Genomic DNA, 24612 nt, shown 5'->3' on the forward strand with positions numbered 1-24612 from the left:
TCATTTATTAAATTCCTTCAGTATTTTTTTATTTTTATTTTTTGCCTACCAAGGTCGGCTTTGTTTTTCAGCTCATTTGTTTTAACTGCACTAGGCAAAAATAAAAGATTCGTTTTCTTCCCAAGGCTTAAGGAGATTCTAACAATCATAATACGATGCATTGAGAAGCTGGTATTGTTTTAAAAACACCTACATTGGCACTAACTACATGCTAGGCAGCATTATACCAACTGCAACAATAGCAAACCATCTCACTTGCCGTCACTGAATATCCCTTCCAAGATACAGCATCCTTTCAATCATCCAAAGCTAAAAAGTATGGGAAATATAATAATTATGCAATTAGTTTGAACATATAGCAAAATAGAGCTAGAGAGTTGGCTGAGTGGTTTGAAGCACTTGCTGCTCTTTCAGGAGCCCCCAGTTGACTTCTCAGCAGGCTTTACAACCGCCTGTAACTCCAGCTCCAGAGAACTCCAAGCGCTCGACTCACAGGGCATTGGCAGGGATGTGGCATACACACACACACACTTAAAAATGAAGTATTTTTATTTTAGGAAAAATAGAAATGGGAGAAATGACTTAGTGATTAAGAACATTCACTGTTATTACAAAGAACAGTTCAGTTTCCACCAACCAAGTCGGGCAGTTCATTTACTTGTAACTTCAGCTCCAAGGGGTCCAATGTCCAATGTCCTCTTCTGGCTCTCTCTCTCTCTCTCTCTCTCTCTCTCTCTCTCTCTCTCTCTCTCTCTCTCTCTCTCTTCCTCCCTCCCTCCCTCTCTCTCTCTCTCTCTCTCTCTCTCTCTCTCTCTCTCTCTCACACACACACACACACACACACAATAAATCTTTTTTTATTTAGCACTCGGGAGGCAGAGGCAGGCAGATCTCTGTGAGTTTGAGGCCAGCTTGGTCTACAGAGCTAGTTCCAGGACAGGTTTCAAAGCTATAGAGAAACTCTGTCTCGAAAAACAAAAACAAACAACCAAAAAAGATATAGCCATGAGCCCACAGTGGCCAGGGAGTTGAATGTAGTGGTTTCAATGAGGATGAGTTTTCAAAATACTTTAGCCATTCCCAGTGTGCTCCCTGCCTCCTCCTTTCAGATCAAGATGTGAACTCTCAGCTGCTCCTGATGTCATGTCTTTGTTCTGTCATGGACTCTAACTTTCTGAAAGTGTAACCAATTCCTTTCAGATCAAGATATGAACTCTCAGCTGCTCCTGATGTCATGTCTTTGTTCTACTATCATGGACTCTAACTTTCTGAAAGTGTAAGCCCAATTATATGCTTTCTTTTATAAGTTGCCTTGATCACAGTGTTTCACCCCAACAATAGTAAAGTAATTTAGACAGTGCAAGTCTTTTGAAACCTCAAAGATTTCCCTCAGTGACACAGATCTAAAAAGGCCACACCTTCTAGTCCTTCCCAAATGCTTCCACCAACTGGAGACCGATGACAAATGACATACGAGACAGATGAACCTATGGGTACCATTCTCATCCAAACCAGCACAGTTACTCCTGCGGCATTTTTGTTTCTATTGTACCAATGGGCATATCTTGCCAGGCTGGTCACTACTATAGCTCACAGGCTTCACTGCTGGGTAGGAGTGATGATTCCGTTTCTCCCCTGATAATATACATAGTACCTTCCAGAACTATGAATGATAGCCAATAGTCAGTACAGCTTGATTGCCCCATGTTCTGTGATACCAGTATATGCTGTTTTCAGTAATAGGGTCTTAGCGTCAAATTCTGAAGGGTGACCAGGAGCAATGGCAAGAGCTTGTAATGTTTGAGATTTATTTATATATTTATTGTGTGTGTGTGTGTGTGTTCACATATCTAAGCAGGCCAGAGATATCTGTTACCTCAGGTCTGGATAGTTGTGAGCTGAGTGTCAGGAGCTGAACTTAGGAGCAGTACAGACTTTTAACTACTGAGCCTTCTCTATAGCCCCCATCTCCAGTTTCCTTCACATCATTGTTGTCTACCTAGATTTTGGTGCCTTCCATGTGACTCTTTTAAGATGTTTGGGTTATTTGTGGTTTATGGCCAGGGATTTAACTTCCCTTTGACTTGCTCTTGTGGGAACTAAAGGTTCAACTGTAACTTTAAAGTTGCTGTGGCTACCTACCAAATAAGGATATGATTATGGCATGTCTGATTATGACATGCCTGTGAGACACCTTTTTCAGATGAGGCCACTGGCAGGTAGGCGCAGACTGGGACAAAGCAGAAGATAGTATAAGTTTTAAGCTAAAGGTCCAAGCAAACCATTGCTCTGAGAGCATGGCCTGTGGTGGAAGAGAAGACACTGACGGTGAGTGTATTAATGTATAGCTATAAAGAAGTAAGAAACTCTCTTTGGATGCCATGTTTGCCATTATAGTATATAGAATTCCTCTGGCTTTGTAGTATTGTGTCATGAATAATAAAACCCAGAGACAGATATTGAGGTTCAAGCTGAAGATGAAAAAAGCAGAGCAGCCAAGCCACTGGAGAGCCCTTACCTCTTTGAAGTCTTCAGTCTGAGAGTGAGTTCCTGTCTCACCCCACTTTATATTCCGCTCTAGTGCTGGGTTTAAAGGCGTGCACCACCACAGCCTGGCCTCTACGGCTAACTAATGTGGGTTCTGGGATTAAAGGTGTGTGCTACCACAGCCTGGCCTCTACGGCTAACTAATGTGGGTTCTGGGATTAAAGGTGTGTGCTACCACAGCCTGGCCTCTATGGCTAATTGATGTAGCTGCTGGGATTAAAGGTGTGTGCCACCACCGCCTGGCCTCTATGGCTAATTGATGTAGCTGCTGGGATTAAAGGTGTGTGCCACCACCGCCTGGCCTCTATGGCTAATTGATGTAGCTGCTGGGATTAAAGGTGTGTGCCACCACCGCCTGGCCTCTATGGCTAATTGATGTAGCTGCTGGGATTAAAGGTGTGTGCCACCACCGCCTGGCCTCTATGGCTAATTGATGTAGCTGCTGGGATTAAAGGTGTGTGCCATCACAGCCTGGCCTCTATGGCTGGCTAGTGTGGCTGTTCTGCATTCTGATCTTCACCAAGTTTTATTTATTAACATACAAATGAAATATCACTACAGTACTTGATCCTTTTGATATTCTCACTTGTAGATGTACTGAGTCTTGTCTATGTCTTTAAAGATTTTCATTTTCTGGGATGTAAATCTTCTCTTGTGAAAGAGAAGTCCCCCTCTTTGAGTAATAGAATCATTGCCATCTTATATGGTTAGTCATTTCATATTTCTGTGCCACCCTTTTCAGTTTATATTTTAAGTATAATGTTCTTGATTAATCATTTGAGAATTTCATAGATATGTACAATGTATTTTGATTATACTCATACACTACCCCTCCCCTTAGCTCTTCCCAAGACTATCTCACCCCCTGGGCCCCTCCCAACATCAAAGCATCTTATTTTTTATAACCCATTGAGTCCAGTTAGTACTGCCCCTCCCTCTTCATACGGGTGAGAGGCCAGCCATTAAAGCATGGTCATTCTGCCAGGGACCACACTGCTAAAGAACACGGATTCTCCCTCAGTCAGCAGCCATGAATTGTCAGTAGCTCTTCAGTAAGGGGTGGGAGTTGGTGAGGCCCTCCTTCCTCCACGCTGGAATGTTGACTGGCTTGCTCTGTGCAGGCAGTCTCAGTTGCTGTGACCTCATGAGTATAACTATCCCTTCATGTCTGAGAAACACGGTTTCACTCAAGCCTTCCTTTGATGTGTACCACCCTTTTCTATAAACAGTCCCCAATTCTCTTTTCTTGTCATTATACTATTCTTATTTCTTAGTTATTGCATTTCGATGGCATATTTTCATTGCATTTAGATTTTTTTAAAAGTGATCTAAAATGCTTGGGTGTATGAAACTTAATCTATTTATTAAAAATGCAGTCATTAAAATGTATCACCCCCCCCGGGGCAGTGGTGGTACATACCTTTAATCCCAGCACTTGAGAGGCAGAGGCAGGAGGATCTCTCTGAGTTCGAGGCCAGCCTGGTCTACAGGAGCTGCTGCACAGAGAAACTCTGTCTCAAAAGAAAAGACAAGAACAAAAACAAATCACCCCCAAGAATATTAGTGTATTACATGAAAATTAAGATGCAGGCGAGAGCCTTTTGTCCCCTTGCGCACTCCATGGTTTTGGCCACGCTGTCCTCTCTTCTGTCTTTAAGCACTACCCTTTCCTTGCGCTCGCTCTCATCACCTTAGCAGCCATATTTTATACACTTTCCACATACCCAGGGAATTGTAACAATGCCTTTCAGATTATGGGTGGTAAACTGGATTCTACTGGTACCAAGTTATGTATCATTAATCTTTTGAGATCTCTAGGTACTGTAAAATAGTAGTGATATATATATTTTATGAGATGACTATGAAATATAATATTTTAGTTAGGGTTTCTGTTGCTGCGAAGAGATACCATGAGCACAGCAACTCATCAGGAAAACATGTAATTGTGGTGGCTTGCTTCCAGTTTCAGAGGTTCAGTCCATACTCATTATGATGGGGAGCATGACAGCGTGCAGGCAGACATGATGCGGGCTATATCTTGATCAGAAGGCAACAGGAGCTGAACTGAGGCACTGGGCATGGCGTGGCCATATCTGAGACCTCAAAGCCCACCTCCACAGTGACACACTTTCTCCAACAAGGCCACACCTACTCCAACAAAACCACATCTCCTAATAGTGTCACTCCCTATGGGCTTATGGGGCCAATGACATTCAAACTACCATATAGAGGTTATTTAAATTTGCATGTATTCGTATAGTAATTTAATAAATAGGTAGTGAGTGTTTATGAGTATAGAAATAGGGTTCAGACAAGCATTCAGAAGTGCCTCTTCTGTTATGTTTTTACCAAACCAGAAAGGCTGAGGAATCTTCTCTTTGCCACTTAGTAGTTGGAATTTGAATAACCCCTCTGGGCTTCGGTTCTTTCCTTTGAAATCAGGGCATTGTGATGGTGCCTACCTCACAGAATTATTGTAAGCTTTAACTGTGATCACATATTTAAAGTGATTAGAATAGTACCAGGCACATAAGTGCCCAATAAATGGGAGCTATTATTAACCTGTCTTACATCAGGAATGGAGACTCCAAATCATCCTCATGTCTGGGATTTAGATAATTTAATTCTGGCAGCATAATCAAGTTTTTCTTCTTCTATTCCCAGAATGAATGAAAAATAAGTGATTATGATCTTACATGTCATAACTTTTCACAAACTATCTCAAGACAATTCCATTAGTTTAAGCTCACCACTGATGAGCTGAACAAGGCTGTTGATTGAGCCAATTGAGACATGTGAAAACATTTTGTAAACTTCAAAATGATATTTGAATATTAGAGCTATTTTAATTTTAAAAATCCCATTTCACTAGGTTCATTTACATTTTTCTGCCAATTCTATATGTTTCCTAAAATTGTAGCTTTACACTATTACTAACATGCTGAAGTTATAGCCAGGCAGTGAGGCATTTGCCCAGCATGCACCATGCTCTAGGTTCAATCCCCAGTACTCCTTACCCCTCCACACACACAAAAGCACACACAGGCAAACACAAAATCAAACGAGGGCATGGTGGCTCATGCTGCTAAACATTCAAGAGGCTAAGGTAGTTGGATTGATACAAGATCAAGGCTAGCCTGTGCTACAGGGTAAGTCCCAGGTAAGCTTGGGCTACAGCACGAGACCTTGTCTCATAAAAAAAAAAAAAAAACTAACAAACAAACAAAACCCCCAATATTATTAGCATGAAGTTAAGGTTTTAGCCCTGAGGAGGTCTCATTAAATGGTACTAAAAAATTCTAAATGAGAAGTTATGTGTTGTGAGCTGTGGAAGCAGAGGTAAAGTAGAATCGACGTTAAAAGGAGTATAAGCACCAATACTACCAATAGCAGAAACATTGATTTGGATGTATTCTGAGATGCTTGCTTTAAAAAAATAAACTTTACTGTTATATCTTTACATCAGCTGAGGACTTGGACTAACAGTCAGATTCAATGCACTGTAAATATTCATATAGGATTATCATAAAAAAGGTGAAAATGATGTTTTATATGCACATTTGCTTCAGTTGTGAAAGTGATTTATCAAAGCCAAAATCATAAACACAGCGTTTTGCTCTTCCCACCTACCCCATTCGAACTTTCGTTGTGTTTTTCAGTTACAAGGATGTAGTTTGACTGCTGTTATAGGAAACATACATGCCTTTAAACAAGCTTGTTGCTTTTAGTCATAAAAGAAGACAGGCCCATCCCGGGAAAACTGAAATATAGGGCAGAAGGCAAAGTCTTCCTAAATAACTGACTCCTTTCGCTTCTTTCCTGAATGGCACAGTCAGCATAGGAGCAGATAAATACCCTTTAGCACAGCACCCTTCCTGGTGAGCACAGGGGAAAGGAGAACCATGGGAAGGCTGTTCCTGTATGGCACATACACGCCACTGCTGCTCCTGAGTCTGGCTGGAGTCATAAAGGATGCTAATTGCTTGCATAGTTACTGTGCATTGTTTGACTGGACAAAAGAAGCTGGTGGAGGTGTAACTGCCCTTGTTTTCTCAGGATGGTTAATCTATAGTTTTTGTTTTGACAGTTCCTTGTTGCCATGGATTAGAAAAATAAGAGAGGAGAATTCACTGAGCCGTTTGCATCAGCAATTAGGGGTCCAAGTGGGGACTAGAAGGTTTGAGGCCAGTCCTGCCCAGGTTTATGTTCACAAGTGTTAGGGACATTAGGGCTTAAAGCTGAGTGCCTCTGCTCATCTAAGGGCTCCCGCCACTCTTCTCTCCCCTTTCCCCATTTGCATTTCTCCTTACAGTATCTATGGACCAAGACAGCGATGTGTTCTTAAATCAACAAGAGCCAGACACCCTTCAAAATTTCCAACTAAGTAGTGGCTTTGTCCTCAACACTGATGTGGCAAAGGAGAAAATGGAAGTGGATTTAGGCCTGCCACCAGATCCCACCACTATAGATGCCAGCCTCTTTAGAAGATCCAGCAGTATCCCATTGATCAATGGATTCGGGTGAGCAGGGTAGACATACCTGATGGCAAAAAGGGGGTGCTGGACAAAATGACACCTGGTAGAATTTCCTTGCTTTTATTTATCAAGGTCTTATAGGCATCTTCCATATTTCTGGTGTCTAGACTCCACCTCAGCCTAGTGGAGAAGAAGGAGTGGATGAGCCAAACCGATGGACAGCATTCACCCCACCCTATCCCATCTCAGCTTAACACATACCTGAACCTGAACATTCTCTTCTGACAGGTCTGCCTGGACCCAGCTAGCGCCACCAGTTGGTGTGGAACATGACATTTTTGTAATTTCACTTTTTCTCTTAGCCACTCCTTTGAAGAAGCTGAACATCCCTCCACCTGTGCCTCCAGATGTGTTAGGACTATTGCCTTTTCACTTTCTCAGCTGTCCTCCCCCGCTTTGCTTGGCCTTTATCTCCTGCACACTGAAGATGGAAATAGTTGTCAAGCAAATACATTTGGAGATATATCTTGTTTATGCACGCTCAGTGGGTAATATCCCTAGCCATAAAAGAGGAAATAATTGGTTGAGACGTATATTTTACTTTTTTGTGCAAAGCACAGGTATACATATGATATATGGGCAGATAAGTAATATATAGGTGGTTGTCTTACTTATTTCTTATTGCTGTGAAAAAAGCACCATGACCAAGGAAACTTAAAAAAGAAACATTTAATTTGGAGCTAATGGTTTCAGAGGCTTAGAGTTTGGGATCATTGCAGGCAGGCAAGCATGTCACTGGAGCAGAGCTGAGAGCTCACATCCTGAGACACAACCAGAAAGCAGAATGAAAGAGACATACTGGGAATGACTTCAGTCTTGAAACTTCAAAACTGTATCCCCGCCCCCAGTAGAACCTGGATCTCATCATTTCACCTCATCAAAACTTTTGACATTGGCACTTTTACTAATACATGATGCACATAAAGCACAACAGGGTATTTTGATTTGTTTGTTTTGAGATTCAATACTTTAGACCAATTCTCCCTTCTGAGCAAGTCTCTGACTGCACCCTAACTCACTCAATATGCTATAAACGAAAACAAGCCCTCACATAGGCAGGTCTCTGACTTCAGGCATGTCACACGTGATTCCCGTGTTATGTCAAAGGTGTGGACAGCTGAGTGTGGTGGTTCATGCTCATAATCCTGGCCCCTGAAGACTGGGACCGAAGGATCATTATGAGTTCTTTATACTCGCAGTCTCCAGTTCATTAACTTAATAGCTAATGTCAAAACCTTTGACAGAGTCTTATGGAACAGGTTGTGTTCCAACTGGTAATCTCTTGCCTCCACCTCCTAAGTGTTGTGATTAGAGGCAGGCGCTACCACACCTAGCGTCAATACTACATTCAAAGTATATAATATAAATACTATATTTAAGATAGGTTTTTAAAAAAAATTAATTTATAACCCAGTTACAGTTTCCCATTCCACCTCTCTTCCCAGTCCCTCCCCCATCCCCTCTGTTCCTATCCCCCAATCCACTCCTTCCTTTCCGTTCAGGAAAGGGCATGTCTCCCATGAGTATCAAATTAACAAAACATGGCATATCAAGTTGCAGTAAGACTAAGCACTTCACTATATTTAAGGTAGTTTTTAATACTATATTTAAAAATAAAGTAGGCTTTTTTTTGAGACAGGGTTTCTCTGTAGCTTTAGAGCCTGTCCTGGAACTAGCTCTGAAGGTTTTAATTGTTTTTTTTCCTCTGGCCTTTCTTTAAATGATTAGAAATTGAGATAGGGGTGTAACTCTCTAGTAAACTGTTTCCCTAGCATGTATGGGACTTTGGGATCGATCCCCATCACCACACACAGACAAACATATACAGAAACCTTTGCTTAACCAGATGCCATCTTCCTGTAATCACAGGATGTAGCAGGCTGAGTCAAAAGAGTTGCTGTGAGTTCAAGGCCAGCCTGGACTACATAGCAATTTTGATGTCAGCCAGGTCTATATAGTGAGGCCCTACTCACACAAACAAAACAAAACCTTTAAATATTAAGTATTTTGGACTCCCTGCCAATGGCTTCCCCCTCTACAGCCCTCTGGCTTCATTCTACAGTGACATAGAAGAGAGGTAACAACAGAAATTTTACAGCCCCAAAGCCTTAATATTTACTGTGTGGTGCTTTCAAGGTTTATCCACTATCTAGTTTATTGAATTCTTACTAACCTAGAAGAATAGTACTCATCCTACTAAGGGGTTGTTTCAGGAATAATTAACACAGATCTACTGGTGCTTAGATAAGTTGTATACTGACATTTGACATGGGACATGTGAACATGATCCGGTTATATTGCCTCTGCTTTGTTCCAAGTTAGAGGACAGCTACGTGCGGTGGCCCATGCCTGTATTCCTAGCATTCTGGAAGTGGAGTTCCAGAGTTCAGGGAGCTCAAGGCCAGCTTTGGTTACATAGTGAGAGACTGTTTTTAAAGATCAACACACACGTGTGTATGTGGTGTATGTGGGGGGGAGAGAGAGAGAGAGAGAGAGAGAGAGAGAGAGAGAGAGAGAATGGGAATGCACACAAGTACAGAAAGAGGAGGAGGAAGGAGAAGTCAGCTGGGTATTATGCAAACTATAATCTTAGCACTCCGAAACTTGGGAGGTGAATGCAGGAGAATCAGGGGTTCAAAGTCAACCTTGGCTACACAAAGAGGTGGAGACAGGCCTCAACTTCATAGGACCCTACCTGAAACAAACCAAAATTAAAGGAGGCAAAGAAAATATAGGAATGAAGAGCTTAGGTAACATTTCAAGTATACGGAATAAGCCTGGAAATAGACAAGCATAGGTTTATACAGACAGCTGAACGGTCAAATCTGTGTGTAGCGCTGGCTTTAAATGTTTGCCTGCTCCTTTAATGATCTGTTGATCTTAAGCAAAGGTCTTTTCCTCCCACTAATCTATTTTTAGTTGAAACTTCAACATACTTAAATCTATAAGGCAGTTGCCAATTGTTCCTTCCCGGGCAGGACTGTTTTGTACTCTAGGGTTCTTTGTCCCTCACATAACATGCGACCCTTTCACCAGTAAAATATCCAATGGGCCTGGTGGCCTATACTCTTAGCTACGTAGAAGACCGAGGCAGGAAAATTTCAAGTTCATGACCTACCTAAGCTGTGAGATGGAATTCAGACCGACCTAGGTAACAGTGAGTCAAAGGAGGGCTGAGAATATAGTTCAATGGGCGAGCTACCACATACTGGGCACTGGCTCCACTCCCCACCATCACAGTAAAATAATAGATAAAATTAATGATAGTGGTCAACAATAGTATTTAAAATGAATTATTAATTTACATAATTGTGGGGTACAGCAATCTCATTCAATACATATGTATGATGTTTAATAATCCAATTAAGGTGGTTGCTAATCCAATTTCCTTACAGTTTTATAAAGATCAGATTAACACCAATACTTACATTTGTCACTCTGTATATTTCAATATATGTATGTAATGTATACCGATCACATAAGAGTAGCAATGTTTCTAACTCTCACCGGCTTTGTGTCTGTAGCCCGTAAGTTCTCCTCTTGTCTGGCTCTAAAGTACAGGCTAGGTTGCTGTGAACTCTGCCCACTTCACTGTGCTATACTGGACAAAAGAAAACCAGAGAAGCTATGTTTGTGTCTAGATTTCGTTCTAAAATTTTCTTAGTGCCTGAAACCCAAAAGTCTGTAGCCAGACTGCGGAGGGCTTTGAATGTCATAATAACGCCCTGAATGTGGCAGATAATAGCCTCTGAAAATTGTGAGCTAGAGAGCAAGCTGTTCTTTAGGAAGGTGACCCCGGCAGTCTGCTAAATAGCTTGAAATAGGGAAAGAACAGAGGTGAGGAGGCCAAAGAGACTATTGTGCAGTTTGTGTATAAGGAAAAATGCTTTGAAGTGGTTTTTGGCAACGATCCTAAAAAGAAGAAGATGGACAGAAAATAGAGTGTAGGGGTACAGCCTAAATGACTGGCGCTTGATTGGATATAAGCAGCAAGAAGGTGTTAGAAATGTTTCTTTTTGAGAGAGAGAGAGAGAGACAAGGTTTCATATAGCCTAGGGGCTAGCCTCAAATTCACTCTGTAGCTAAGACTGGCAAGGAATTCCTGGTTCTCCTGCCTTGGTTTCCCAAGTGCTGGGATTATAGGCATGTACCACCACTCCTGGCTAAAGATGATTTCTTCGAGGCGGTAGAGAGAGCTGAATAAATGACACACGGGAATCGTTTTGTATTCTTTTTGTGACTTCTTGGGAGTTAAACTGAGAAGTTATGATAAAAAGAAACATAAAAAGTAAAAGATGGCTTCTTCTGGGTGATAAGGTGACTAGGGCTGAGAGCGCCTATGTAGACAACTGTCAAGCTGGGAACACAGATGCCATTTTTAGTGCGTGGTGGTTGGCTGCCCTTGTTTGTGGTGTGGGAATGTGGTCCAGTGTTGCACAAACTTGCAAATTTTTAACTGAAGCTGGAAATACTGAGTTTGATTTTTTTTTAAAGATGTGAAACCTCTTTAGAGTACACAATGAATTCAAAACCATTTTAACAGGGCAGGGCAATGCTGACCTGCCGACATCTGTTTCTTTGAGCCCTGCTGTTGGTTGTGGTTCTTTATGTAACAGTTCAGCCATTGAGAATTTGTGCTTGTACATTATAGCTCCGACCCTAAAATTAAATAAGTTACAGGTTTACACAAAAAAGCGGTGTATTTCCAAGGTTACAGAAAATTATGCTTATTTCCAGGAGAACACTTAGGGGTAAAATGGCGTATCTGAGAATTTCTTACCTTACAATGCAACTTGTTTAAGCTTGGATGAGTAAGCCTCTCTGTCTCTCCCTGTCTTTCCCTGTCTGTCTCTGTCTCTCTCTGTCTCTCTCTTTGTCTCTCTGTCTCTCTGTCTCTCTGTCTGTCTGTCTGTCTCTCTCTCTCTCTCTCTCTCTCTCTCTCTCTCTCTCTCTCTGTGTGTGTGTGTGTGTGTGTGTGTGTGTGTGTGTGTGTGTGTGTAAACATCCACACAGATGTCTCCACCATTTGAGCTCACAGTGTTCCTCTTTAACCATAAGTTGTATTTCTTTGAAAAGTTGGTAATGGATTTTATAAGCCACATGTTTTCTTTTGTCTTAGTGATAACTCACAGGGATTCCAAGTGGACAACTTAAGAATGAGAAGGAACAGCTTACCATTTCTGAATCGCCATGCTTTGGTAAGAAAACGCTTCCTGGGCCATCCCTGCGGGAGACGTGCTTCTTCGTCTCCTCCGGTGGCCCTCAGACTTGAGTGTGGAGCACGGAGGGCTTGTTAAAACACGGCTAGGTCTCTCTTCTCAGGGTTTCTGACTCACAAGGTCTGGGACGGAGCCTGAGAATGTGCATTTCTAGAAAGTCCTGGCTTTGGGAAACAGCTTCTCTAAACATTGCCAACAGAAAACAAACACACCCAGTGCTGTTCTGATTACTTTGCTGCAGCTGCAACCGAATTAGCTTTTAAATCCCTGATGAATTGAAGACGAAGTTAGGTTCTCATATGTAAAGTCATCGAGTTTCCATTCCCTTCTCAGGCTTTCCTAAAAGTGGTTTGCAGCCCCTTTTAGTTAAACGTTTATCTCACGTATTCATCTGGAATCATAGTTAGAATTTCCTATTCATAGTGTTACCAGGCAATCTCTAAATTATAAGCTCCTTTTCTGCTAATTAAAGCTAGGAAAATAGAAAAGAGTCCTATAGGTCAGTAAGTCAAAAGAATAAATGATTCATCATAAGAAAATTTTTTTAGGTGATGTAAATTGTTGCTCACACAACATTCAATGAACTATTTTAAGGATGCTCTGTGCTAGGCTTTCAGACCGTGTTTGAATCACCACCTCTCTAGTTTCAACAAGCACCTGCCTTTGTCTTGCTGCTGGAAGGGTGGGTGGATTTTCAAGGCTCCCACCATTGACTAATCTATGAGGGGCCTTTGTCATGCTAAGGAGGCTCCCATCTACTCCTACCTGTTTGAATTGTTGTAGTACTTTTTCTGTATCATTTGAAATAATTGTGTGTTCTTCCCTTTTGTTCTATTAATAGGGTGTATTATGCAGATTTTCTTATGTTGAATCACCTTCAGATTCCTGGGATAAATCTTTTGGCATTAGTCTACAGTTGTCTTGTGATATTTTTACTGGCTTGAGGATCTGGGTAATGCTAGCCTCATAAAACATTGGGAAGCTATATATTTTGATCCTTCTTTCCTTCTCCTAGACCCCTAACTCACCTTCCCTCCCCAGTGCCTCCTCTTCCTCCACTTCTTCCCTCTACACCCCCTCTTCCCTTACCTCCTTTTTCTTGCTCCCTCCTCTTTCCTACCCCTCTTCTCCTCTTACCACTGCTCATTTCTTTCAGCTCTAGCTTCCTCAGATTCTCTTCTTTACATCCTCTCCTTCTCCCCACTTCCCATCCTCCCCTTCTCATCCCCACTCACTTTTCTTCCTCTCGCTCTCCCTCCCTTTCTAGCCTACTCTTCAACCTCCCCTCTTCCCCTTCCTCTTCTCTTTTCCCTCCCTCCTCTACTCCTCCTCCCTGCTCCCCTCCTCCCTGCTCCTCCCTCTCCTGTCTCTCCATCCTCCTCCCCTCCTTCCTCTCCCCTTCTCCACCCCCTTCCCAACTCCCCAATTCTTCTCCCCTCCCCTATCTTCTACAACCTCCCCCTTTTCATCCTTCTTCATTCTCTCATATCTTCTTCCCCTCATTCTTCCCTCTCCCTAACATCTTCCCCATTCTCTCTTTCACCTCCCCTCTCCTTTCTCCCACTCCCCTTTCCTCCTCTGTCTTCCTTCCCTCTTCCCTTTCCCATCTCTCTCCTTCTTTCTCCCTCCTCTCTTTCTGCCCCATTCCTCATCCCCTCCCCCTTTTCTTCCACCTCACCTCATCCTCCTCCTCCCTCCTCCTCCATTCCCCCCCCCTCCTCGATACCTTCTCCCTCCCGCTCTTCTTTCCCCTTTTCTTTTCCCTTTCTCTCCTATTCTGTTTCCCACCCTCCTCCCCTCCTGCCTCCCACCTTTCCTGACCCTCCCACTCCCCTCTCAGTCACCTGATCCCTCTCCCCCTCCCATTTCCCTCTTCTTCCTATATCCTCCTCCCCTCCTCTCCTACTTCCTCAAGCCCTTTCCCTCTCCCTCTCTTCTTTAGCCCCACCCTCTCCTTTCTCCCCTCCTCCCCTCCTTTTCCCTACCCTTTCCATTCTTCTCCTTTCCATTCCTTTTCCTCTCCTTCTCCATCCTTTTTCTCTTCTCCATCCTCCCATTTTCTCCTCACCCTCTTTTCCTCTCTCGTTCCCACTCTATCCCACCCTCTCCCTCTCCTCTCCCTCTCTCTTCCCCATCATCTTTTTTCACTCCCCCTTTTCTCCTTAATTCCTCTTCCTTTCCCTTTCCTAACCACACCCTTTCCCTCTCCTTCCTCTCCACCTCCTTTGCTTTCCTTCCCTCTTCCCCTTCCTCTCTTCCTCCCACTACTTCCTGTTCCCTCACCCTCCTTCTTCCCTCCTACCTCCTTTCATTCTCCTCCCTTCCCTCCCTTCCCTCCCTTCCTACTCTGCTCCCACTCTACTCCCCTACTCTCCTTGCCTCCAGTGTATGACTGAGAGTTCAGTTCCTAGAACATGTATGGAGGAAGGGCAGAACTGGCTCCTGAAAGTTTCCTTTGACTCATGTGCAATGGCATACATATACTCCCACACAAATAATAAATTAATAAATAAGCAATCATTAAAGAAATAGAGACCATGAATTTGAGAGAGAGCATGGGAGTGCATGGGAAGGGTTGGAGAGAGGAAGGGGAAGAGGAAAACAATGTAATTACACTTTAATTTCAAAAACATAAAATATTTTAAATTCAAAAAAGAAAATAGCATATTTGATGAGCTGGGAGAAAAAAGAAATAGAATGTGGAGAAAATAAAGCATGCGCTTATTTGAAAGGTAGCTCGCAGTATAAAGGTGGGAAGTCATGTGACCAGTAGACTAGTACAGGATCTAATAGACTGAGCTGTGGTAGCACATGCCTGTAATTCCAGCTCTTGGGAAGTCATGCGACCAGTACACTAGTGCAGGATCTAATAGACTGAGCTGTGGTGGCACATACCTGTAATTCCAGCTCTTGGGAAGTCATGTGACCAGTAGACTAGTACAGGATCTAATAGACTGAGCTGTGGTAGCACATGCCTGTAATTCCAGCTCTTGGGAAGTCATGCGACCAGTACACTAGTGCAGGATCTAATAGACTGAGCTGTGGTGGCACATACCTATAATTCCAGCTCTTGGGAAGTCAAAGTAGGGAGATTGGGAGTTTAAGGGCAGACTGGGCTCTAGAGCAAGGCCAGACTAAACTACACTGTAAGATTTTGTCTTAAAAACATAAAACCAACCAACCAACCAACCAACCAACCAACCAACCAACCAACAATGCAACAATACAGGACCTTTTTGTTGCATTCAGGTCATACCAAAGATTCTGTGTCTTATTTTATGCTCAATGAGAAGTCACTAAAGAGTTCTAAGGCAATGGTTGCTATTAACAAATTTTCAGTTTTGAAAAATCACTTTGGGCCGGGTGCCTTTAATCCCAGTAGTTGGGAGGCAGAAGCAGGTGGTTCCGGGATGGCCTGGCCTACAGAGTGAGTTCCAGGACAGGCAGGACTGTTTCACAGAGAAACCCTGTCTTGCAAAACAAAACAAAACAAAACAAAACAAAACAAAACAAAAGAAAGAAAGAAAAGAAAAGAAGAAAGAAAGAAAGAAATCTCTTTGGGGTGCATGCCCTTAATCCCAGCACTCGGGAGGCGGGGGCAGGCACTTCTCTGAGTTCAAGGCCACGCTGATCTTCAAAGTAAGTTTCAGCACAGCACGGACAGCAGAGAGAAACCTTGTCTCAAAAAAAAAAAATACCCGGGGGCTGGAGAGATAAAGCTCAGAGGGTAAGAACTTGCTGTTCTTTAAGAAGATTGGAGTTCCCAGCACCCATCCTTGTTCTCAGTACAACTCCTGTTTCTAGAGGTCTGATGTCTTCTTCTGACCTCCAAGGGAGAAATGCACTTATATGTACAAACATACATATACACTTAATTAAAAATAAAAATAATAACTTTAAAGATCACCCTGTTTTCATGAGCTGAGGATGCAGCCAATTCATAGAGTGCTTGCCTGTAGCATGTACAAAAATCCCTGGGTTTGATCCTCAGTACCACATAAACTGGATAGGATGCTTTATACCTGCAATTCCAAAGCCCAGGAGGTGGAAGCAGAAAGATCAGAAGTTCAAAGTCATCCTCAGCTACAAGGTCAGCAAGTTCAATGCCAATCTGGGGTTACATGATAGTCTATCTCAAAAATAACATACATTAAAAGGTTTTTTTTGTAAATTATCTTGCCTTTAGAGTCAAAAGTAGATTAGAAAAAGGCAAAGGTATATGCAAGAGTATTCAGTGGGAGATCTCTGCTCCAGTAACTGTGGCAAAAGGCTGATGAAGGGCCTGGAGAGATGGCTCAGTGGTTAGGAGTATTTGTTGCTTTGCAGAGGACCTGGGTTCAATTGTAAAAGCAATTTCATTGGAAAAAAGAGTGAAATAAAACTAAGGCAGATCAGTTTCTGTTGAAGAAGGGTGGAAATGCAAGGACACTACTAAATAACACTATATGTATAAGCTCAGCTCAGTTGTTTGGTGCCAAATTACCTTTTCTGTGCCATAACTGCATCATCTGTAGGATGAGAATATGATAACATTGACATGATAGGCTTCTTTTGATAATCACATCTATCATTATAAAGCATTTAGCATAACATGTGCATATACTGAATGATCAGTAAATATTTGATGTTTTGTTCGTGTGTGTTTATAAGGCTGTATGTGTAGGTGCGTGTGTAAGTGTGCATGCATAATTGGGGAGAATGAAGTTTAATGTCAGATGTCTTTCTCGATCTTTCTTCCCTCTGTTTTTTTGAGACAGGGTCTCTCACTGAACCTGGAGCTCCCCAATTCAGTTAGATTGCCTGACCAGCAGGTTGCGGGGATCTTCCTGGTCTTCCCAGCTCTGGGATTACAGGCGCATGCCATAATACCTGGCTTTTATCTACACGCTGTGGATCTGAACTCAGGTCCCCATACTTGCATAAGAAACATTACCAACTGAACCCTTTTTCTGGCCCCAAGAGGTTTCTAGTACTGGTAGTATGTGTAGACAATAACCGTGTACCTAGCATTTAATGCAATTCCATAGAAATTATAGACTCTTCAATTTCCATAAGCTTCAGGCTAATACAATGTGTATTTTAAATAAATCATCTTACAGAACTAGTCCAGTTGCAAAGAACTGAGGTCATTTAATTTACTTAATGATGGGTATCTCAAGGTTTATTGATTTAACTTGCTATGACAGCACTAGGCATATGTTTTTATTGTGTCCAAGTATCACTTCATTATTAATGCAAGCCATATGTAGGTATGTGCTTACATTAGTACAGAAATGCTGTTATCCAGGAGAATGACACCATAAATTACAATGTGATAGACAGAAGCAACAAAATCCAGTTAGAAGAGACTTAGATGATAAGAAGTCAAGTAACAGAGGAGGTTCCAGGATTGGTTAATTCAGTGGTTGGTGATGTCATCAGAGACCCAAATTCCTTCCATGTCTGCACTCTCCTCTTCTCAGTAGCTTCTCTAATAATCTGTGTCCCAAAACAATTAGACCCAGGGTTCAAGACATCTACATGATCATATGTGTTTATCAAACTGTTTGTTAGCAGTTATCTCTGGAACATGCACTTTTAGGACAAATTTGGTTTATACTTTGTACATTTTGATAGTATTTAAAATTTTTTTTTTACAAAGTATGAACAATAAAGTTTTATTACCCACCTCTTCCCAGCACCTCACAACCACTATTCTTTCAGTTTTCATAGATTCTCACTATATAGGAGAAGCTGGCGTCCAACTTGTGGTTCTTCTGCCTCCACTTCAGTAATTTTAAATATCCTCAGAGAAAGCATAGCTCTGCTAAGTGACTAGCCCTTTTGTAAAGATCTTCAAACTTTGGGCATAGATTTAGAATTCTTGGTTTCACAGAATAGCAAACCTTTAGTAAAATGCCTTAAAGAGTGTGTCGGTTTTCCTAATTGACCTACTCACTTTCTTTTCTTTCCTTTTCTTCCTTCTTTCCTTCCTTCCCCCCTCCCTTCTTTTCTTTCCTCTTTTTCCTTTTATTTTCCTTTTATCTGTGTGGCCCAGGCTTTCTTCAAACTTGAGGTCTTCTGCCAAGTGCTGGAGTTTCAGGCATGTGCTAGCAGTGGGCACAAAGGTTTTAACTGTACAACTCTCAGAGCTGTCTGATGGGACAGTAGCTTTGCACATTGGGCATCACAGGCTCCAAATCAGTTTATGCTCCCTTAGTAGCAAGTGGATCATCTCATTCCTGGCACTGTTCTGTGCTCTGTCTGCAGCCCATATTAATTCCTGTTAAGTACTAATATAAGCTTCCTTGAGTCATTTCTGGAACCAGGCAGAGCGATCTCTAAACATAGCCTACAACTCTTCCTTCAGGATTGTCTCAGCATTTTTATCTGTAGCAACTGCAATAGGAAATGGGTTAAAAATAGTAAAACTAGGACATATCAAAATTAATTTTTACAAATTTTAATATCCATACACATTAAATTTGTCCCCTATCTATCTCTCTTACCTCTATGTAATGTAGGCTGAACTCAAACTCAGGACCTTGCCTCAACTTCTAGTGTGCTGAGATTCATAGGCCACCATACATAGCTGTGCTTTTTGAAAAAAAAAAAGAAACATCAATCCCAGCCTTTCTTCTTAATTTCTTCAGTGAATATACTTCTTGGGAACCAGATTTAGCTAGCACACACTCCAGCCCCTTCCACTTACTTCCCTGAAAAATCCAGACACATGCACATGCTCCACCCTCATGACATCACTTCTTGGCCCTGATCCTCTTGCTTCCTTCCAAGGAATTCATCCCCCTAGACTAGGGAAAAAGGCACAGTGAGAATTTACACAAAAGATAGATACTCATAGAGTTTTATCAGCACTTCAGAAAATGACTTCATTACTGATGGTTGAACCTAGGGCCTTGTGCAGGCTAAGCAAGGCCTATTAGCACTGAGCTTTACAACCCTGTTCTGTTTCAACTTCAATATCTTGTTTCACATTAGAAAAAAAAAACCACACAAGGCAATTTCCTTGCAAGCACCATTTGCAGTACTTAACTTTGGGGGAGACTTACTTCCAGAGTTCTTGCTTTTCCTAGTTGTTTTTCCACACTGGTACTACTAAAAGAGCCATCCAATCAAATATTTAAGTTCTATGTATCTATTTTAAAAGTCTTCCAGTGCCTTATGGTTCTAAAGGTCCACATTCGTCCTACTCAACACAATGTTTTTTGTGAGTTCCTAATAAAAGTTTTCCAATAAAAAACTTTAGATCTTTTCCTCAAACTAAACTGGCTCGTCACCATCTATTAAGTATCAATAAAAAACATCTTTCAAGAAGTCTTTTAGAATGAGTTTGGAGTAATTTCCACCCCTTTCTCCTCTCCCACAGTAATGTCTAACGATAATTCAGCTAGTGTGAAATTTCTATATAGAGGAGATGTATATATTTAAGTTCATGCTACCATGACTTTTTAATTAGATTATAAATCTCACAAACATTGACATTTCACATCACATACTGTGAACTTTCTAGTAATTTGAATTATAGAAGCAAGATATTTTGTAAGCTTTCTGGAAGATAGAATGATCCCAGGCATCAAGAAACTAGCAAATGGGTCAGTGAGATGGCTCAGGAAGTGAAGCCAGGCTTGATGGTGCTTGCATATAATCCCAGCACTCAGAAAGCAAAAGGAGGTGAGTTCAAACACAACCTGATCTTTTTTGTTTGTTTGTTTGTTTGTTTTTCGAGACAGGGTTTCTCTGTAGCTTTGGAGCCTGTCCCGGAACTAGCTTTGTGTGCCAGGCTGGTCTTGAACTCACAGAGATCTGCCTGCCTCTGCCTCCCGAGTGCTGGGATTAAAGGCGTGCGCCACCATCGCCCATTCCAGACTAACTGGGATTACATCAGGAGACTCTGTCTCCAAAAATCTCTCTGTGTTGTGCCTCTGCCTCTCCATCTCTGCTTCTCTCCTTTCCTCTCCTTTCCTCTCCTTTCCTCTCCTTTCCTCTCCTCTCCTCTCCTCTCCTCCCCTCTCCCGTCCCCTCCTCTCCCGTCCCCTCCTCTCCCATCCCCTCCTCTCCCGTCCCCTCCTCTCCCCTCCTCTCCCCTCCTCTCTCCTCTCCTCTCTCCTCCCTCCCCCTCCCCTCCCCCCTCTCCTATTGAAACATCAGGCCAAGAACATGATTAGAAAAGACTGGTTTGAGTTACTAGCTAACAGCTGTCACAGGCCTCCTTGTCTGCATCCATCCTAGCCATGCTTAGAGCTCAATATCTGCTTATGCCCATTTCCAATCTAATAAATAGTGATGCTAGGTATAACCTGCTGCTTGCTCCTCTGGAATAGATTATTTTTCTGCAATTAAGAATTTGAGCATAGCTTATAAAACTCTCCATCATTTTCAATGCTTTTGGCAACAGAGCCTTCCCTTCTTTCTCTCCCTTCCTGGCTGCGCATCAGGCTAATATACTTTGCCTGAAATATTACAAACATTTTCACTTTTCTATGGGATATGCTGCCAAACTCCTCACTTTTACAAGGCCCAACTCAAATCAGGTGCTACCTTAAACCTTTCCTCTCTGTCCCCTACTCCTACAAGGGTCCACTCACACTTGGATTTTGTCCCCATTATACTTTCTGTCCATTGGACATTCACTCCTTGTCTATTTTTTCTTTTTTTGATTTAAAGGGTTTTTTTTTATTTTAATTTTATGTGCATTGGTGTTTTGCCTGCCTGCGTGTCTGTGTGAGGGTTGTCTGATCCCCTGGAACAGGAGTTATAGATGGTTGTGAGCTGCCATGTGGGTGCTGGGAATTGAACCCAGGTCCTCTGGAAGAGCAGCCAGTGCTCTTAAGCACCGAGCCCCTGAATCTGGAGTTGCAGGCAGTTGTGAGCCATCGATCCATCCTGGGTGCTGGAAACTGAACTCAAGACCTCTGCAAGAGCGATATACACTCATAGCTGTGAAGCCGTCTCTCTAAGCTCTCTCTAAATGTTTTTATTTGAAGCACATATTTGCACTAAGTAAAACTTTATTTTCTTCACTCCAAAATAATAAATATAGTACAGTAGGGGCAAGATTAATTTCAAAAAGAATCTCACTATGTGTTCCAGGCTAGCTTGGCACTCCCATACTTCTGCTTCAGCCTCTGAGTTCTGGGATTATAGGTGTGCACCATCACACCCAATATTTATATTATATTATATTATATTATATATGACTATCTTTTTAGACCCTACTTCTAATCCCCCTTCCTTCACTTGAAATTTTCCCAAATATTTTTAATTTTTTATTGCACTATACAATTTTCTCTGCTTCCCTCCCTTCCTTGCTTCTCCCCTCCTCCCCTCTCCACATTCTTAATTTACTCAGCAGATCTTGTTTTTTCTCTTTTTTATGTAGATGCATGTGTGTCTCTCTTAGGGTCTTCTTTGTTGTCTAGGTTCTCTGGGGTTATGGAATGCAGGCTGATATTTTGATGCTTTATCTCTAAAAGCCATTTATGAGGGAGTATGCATTATGTTTGTCTTTCTGGGTCTGTGTTACCTCACTCAGGATGTTTTTTCTATTATTTTTATCTATCTATTTGCCTGCAAATGTCAAGATGTTATTATGTTTTTACCACTGAGTAGTACTCCATTGTGTAAATGTACCACATTTTCTTTATCCATTATTTAGCTGAGGGGCATCTAGGCTATTTTCAGGTTCTGGCTATTATAAATAATGCTGCTGTGAATATAGTTGAGCACATGTCCTTATGGCATGATTGAGCATCCTTTGTGTATATACTCAAAAGTGGTATTGCTGGATCTTGAGTTAGATTGTTTCCTAATTTTCTGAAAAATTGCCATACTGATTTCCAAAGTGCTTGTACCAGCTTGCACTCCCACCAGCAATGCAGGAGTGTTCCCTTTCACCTACAACCTCTCCAGCATAAGTTCAGTGTTTTTGATCTTGGTCATTTTACAGGTGTAAGATGGAATCTCAGAGTTGTTTTGATTTGCATTTCTCTGATGACTAAGGATGTTGAGCATTTCTTTAAGTGTCTTTCAGTCATTTTAAATTCCTCTGTTGAGAGTTCTCTCTTTAGGTGTGTACCCATTTTTTTTATTGGATTCTTTGTTGTTTTGATTTCAAGTTACTTGAGTTCTTTGTATATTTTGGAGATCAGACCTCTGTCTGATATGGGCTTGGTGAAGATCTTTTCCCATCCTGTAGGCTGCTGTTTTGTCTTGTTGACCGTGCCCTTTGCTTTACAGAAGCTTCTTAGCTTCCGGAGGTCCCATTTATTAATTGTTGCTCTCTGTGTCTGTGCTACTGAATTTTCCTACATATTGCTGCTATTTTTTTTTAACCTTTTGAAGCAGACATAGCTTGCTTGTTTAAAAGACCTTTCAGATTTAAGAGTGTAGAGAAACCTATACTTTGCTTTCTATTAAGATCAAAGTGTAAAGTCCAGTTCCAGTCACTTCTCACCAATTTTATTTCCTGCTACTTCTTCCCAGTAAGTTTTCAACACCTTGAGCTTCTCTGTGCCTGGAACATGCCTCTGTCTTATTCATTGGAATACCTTCTGTACACATTAAGAATTCCTACCTCAGCCAGGCAGTGGTGGCGCATGCCTTTAATCCCAGCACTGGAGAGGTGGAGGCAGGAGGATCTCTGTGAGTTCAAGGCCAGCTTGGTCTACAAGAGCTAGTTCCAGGACAGGCTCCAAAGCTAAACCCTGTCTCAAAAAAAAAAAGAAAAAAGAAAAAAGAAAGAAAGAAAGAAAAAAGAAAAGAATTCCTCCCTTATGCACTAGGGATAGATCCTGGTCCCACTGCCAGGGCTCTCACAAACAGACCAGGCTATAAAACTACAGCCTAAACGCAGAGGGCCTAGTTCAGTCCCATGCAGGATCCCCAGAGGTCAGTCTGGAGTCCCTGAGCTCCCAGTAGCTCGGGTCAGCTGTCTCTGTGGGTTTCCCTGTCTTGATCTTGAGCGCCCATGCTCATATTATTCCTCTTCCCTCTCTTTGATTGGACTACTTACCTGGGCCCGATGGTTGGCTGTGGAACTCTATATCTGCCTCCATCAGTTACTGGATGAAGGCTCTAGGATGAAGGTTCTATGATGACAGTTAGAGCAGTCCCCAATCTGTGTGACCCCTGGCAGTGGGACCAGGATCTATCCCTAGTGTATGAGATGGCTTTTTGAAGCCCATTTTCTATGGTGGGATGCCTTGCTCAGCCTTGATGAGGGGAGGCGGGGCTTGGTCCTGTCTCAGCTTAAAGTGCCAGGCTTTGTTGACTCCCCACTCTCTTTCTGAGGAGTGGATAAGGATGGGTTGGGGGGAAGTGGGGAGGAGAGGGAGCGGGGAAGGGAGGGTGAACTGTGATTGGTATGTCAATTGAATAATTTTTTAAAAAAAGAATTCCTACCTCAGGCTGTTGAGTTGGCTCAGTGGTTAAGAGCACTTGCTTGTTTTGAAGAGGACTTGGATTCATTTCCCAATACCGTTATGGAGGATCACAGCCATCTGTAGCCCCAGTCCCAGCACAGCCAAAGCTCTCTTCTAACCTTCCAGGGCACCAGACTTACATGTGTTGGATACTTATATGCATACAGGCCACACACTCATGCACTTAACAATAATAAGATAATTTTAAAAACAAGAATTCCTATCTACTCTGTGAGGCCTGTGAGGACCTCCGGTGTGGGGTTTTTCTAACTAGGTGTACCTCTGGATTCTTGGCTTCTAGCAAAGTGCTGTAGCACACAATAGGTACTCGTTAGATAGTTTCGAAATGCTCCACTTACTGGGATCTTAGTATATAATGGGGCCGAGTAGGTAGCCCAGGTGGACCACATGCCTGTCTTACCCAAGACCTTAGGTTTGATTCCCCAGCACTGAAAAAAAACCAACAAAACCAAAACAGACTGTGAGTTAGTTAAAGATACATTCACTACCAAGCATTTCAGGAAACAAGCAGGCTACAGATAGAAGAGATACATTCTGAGGGGAATTTTAAGTTTTGTGTCTGTACTTAGCCTTAAATTCCCTTGTTCTTTCATTCTCCTCTTTCATGGGTTTTCCTAAGCTTTGAGACAAGACAAAAAAAAAAGGAGAGAGAGAGAGAGAGAGAGAGAGAGAGAGAGAGAGAGAGAGAGAGAGAGCAGTTCTGAAAAAGAGAAAGGACCTAGGCAACAAGTACCTTAGCAACGAAGGCTACAATTTTGGAAACTACTTGAAAGTGTTTGCTCTTAAGCCAACCCATGCTATGAAAATTTCTCTTTGCCAGCAAGATTCTAGGATATTTGATGAAATTATTCTGTTCATGTTTCCTTTGAA

The 24612-nt window shown here is 42.1% G+C and overlaps 1 protein-coding gene across 1 annotated transcript in view; it reads left to right on the plus strand.

The window, feature by feature from the left end:
• The window catches only part of LOC142841638 (uncharacterized), a 29554-nt gene that overhangs the window by 677 nt on the left and 4265 nt on the right, over positions 1-24612 (plus strand). The window contains exons 2-4 of the mRNA XM_075958542.1: positions 6860-7067; positions 12202-12280; positions 19689-19691. Coding sequence (XP_075814657.1) covers positions 6860-7067; positions 12202-12280; positions 19689-19691 — 290 coding nt within the window. The remainder of the gene's footprint in view (positions 1-6859; positions 7068-12201; positions 12281-19688; positions 19692-24612) is intronic.

This window comes from Microtus pennsylvanicus, chromosome X, assembly GCF_037038515.1.
Source record: "Microtus pennsylvanicus isolate mMicPen1 chromosome X, mMicPen1.hap1, whole genome shotgun sequence".
NCBI classification, from domain to species: Eukaryota; Metazoa; Chordata; class Mammalia; order Rodentia; family Cricetidae; genus Microtus; species Microtus pennsylvanicus.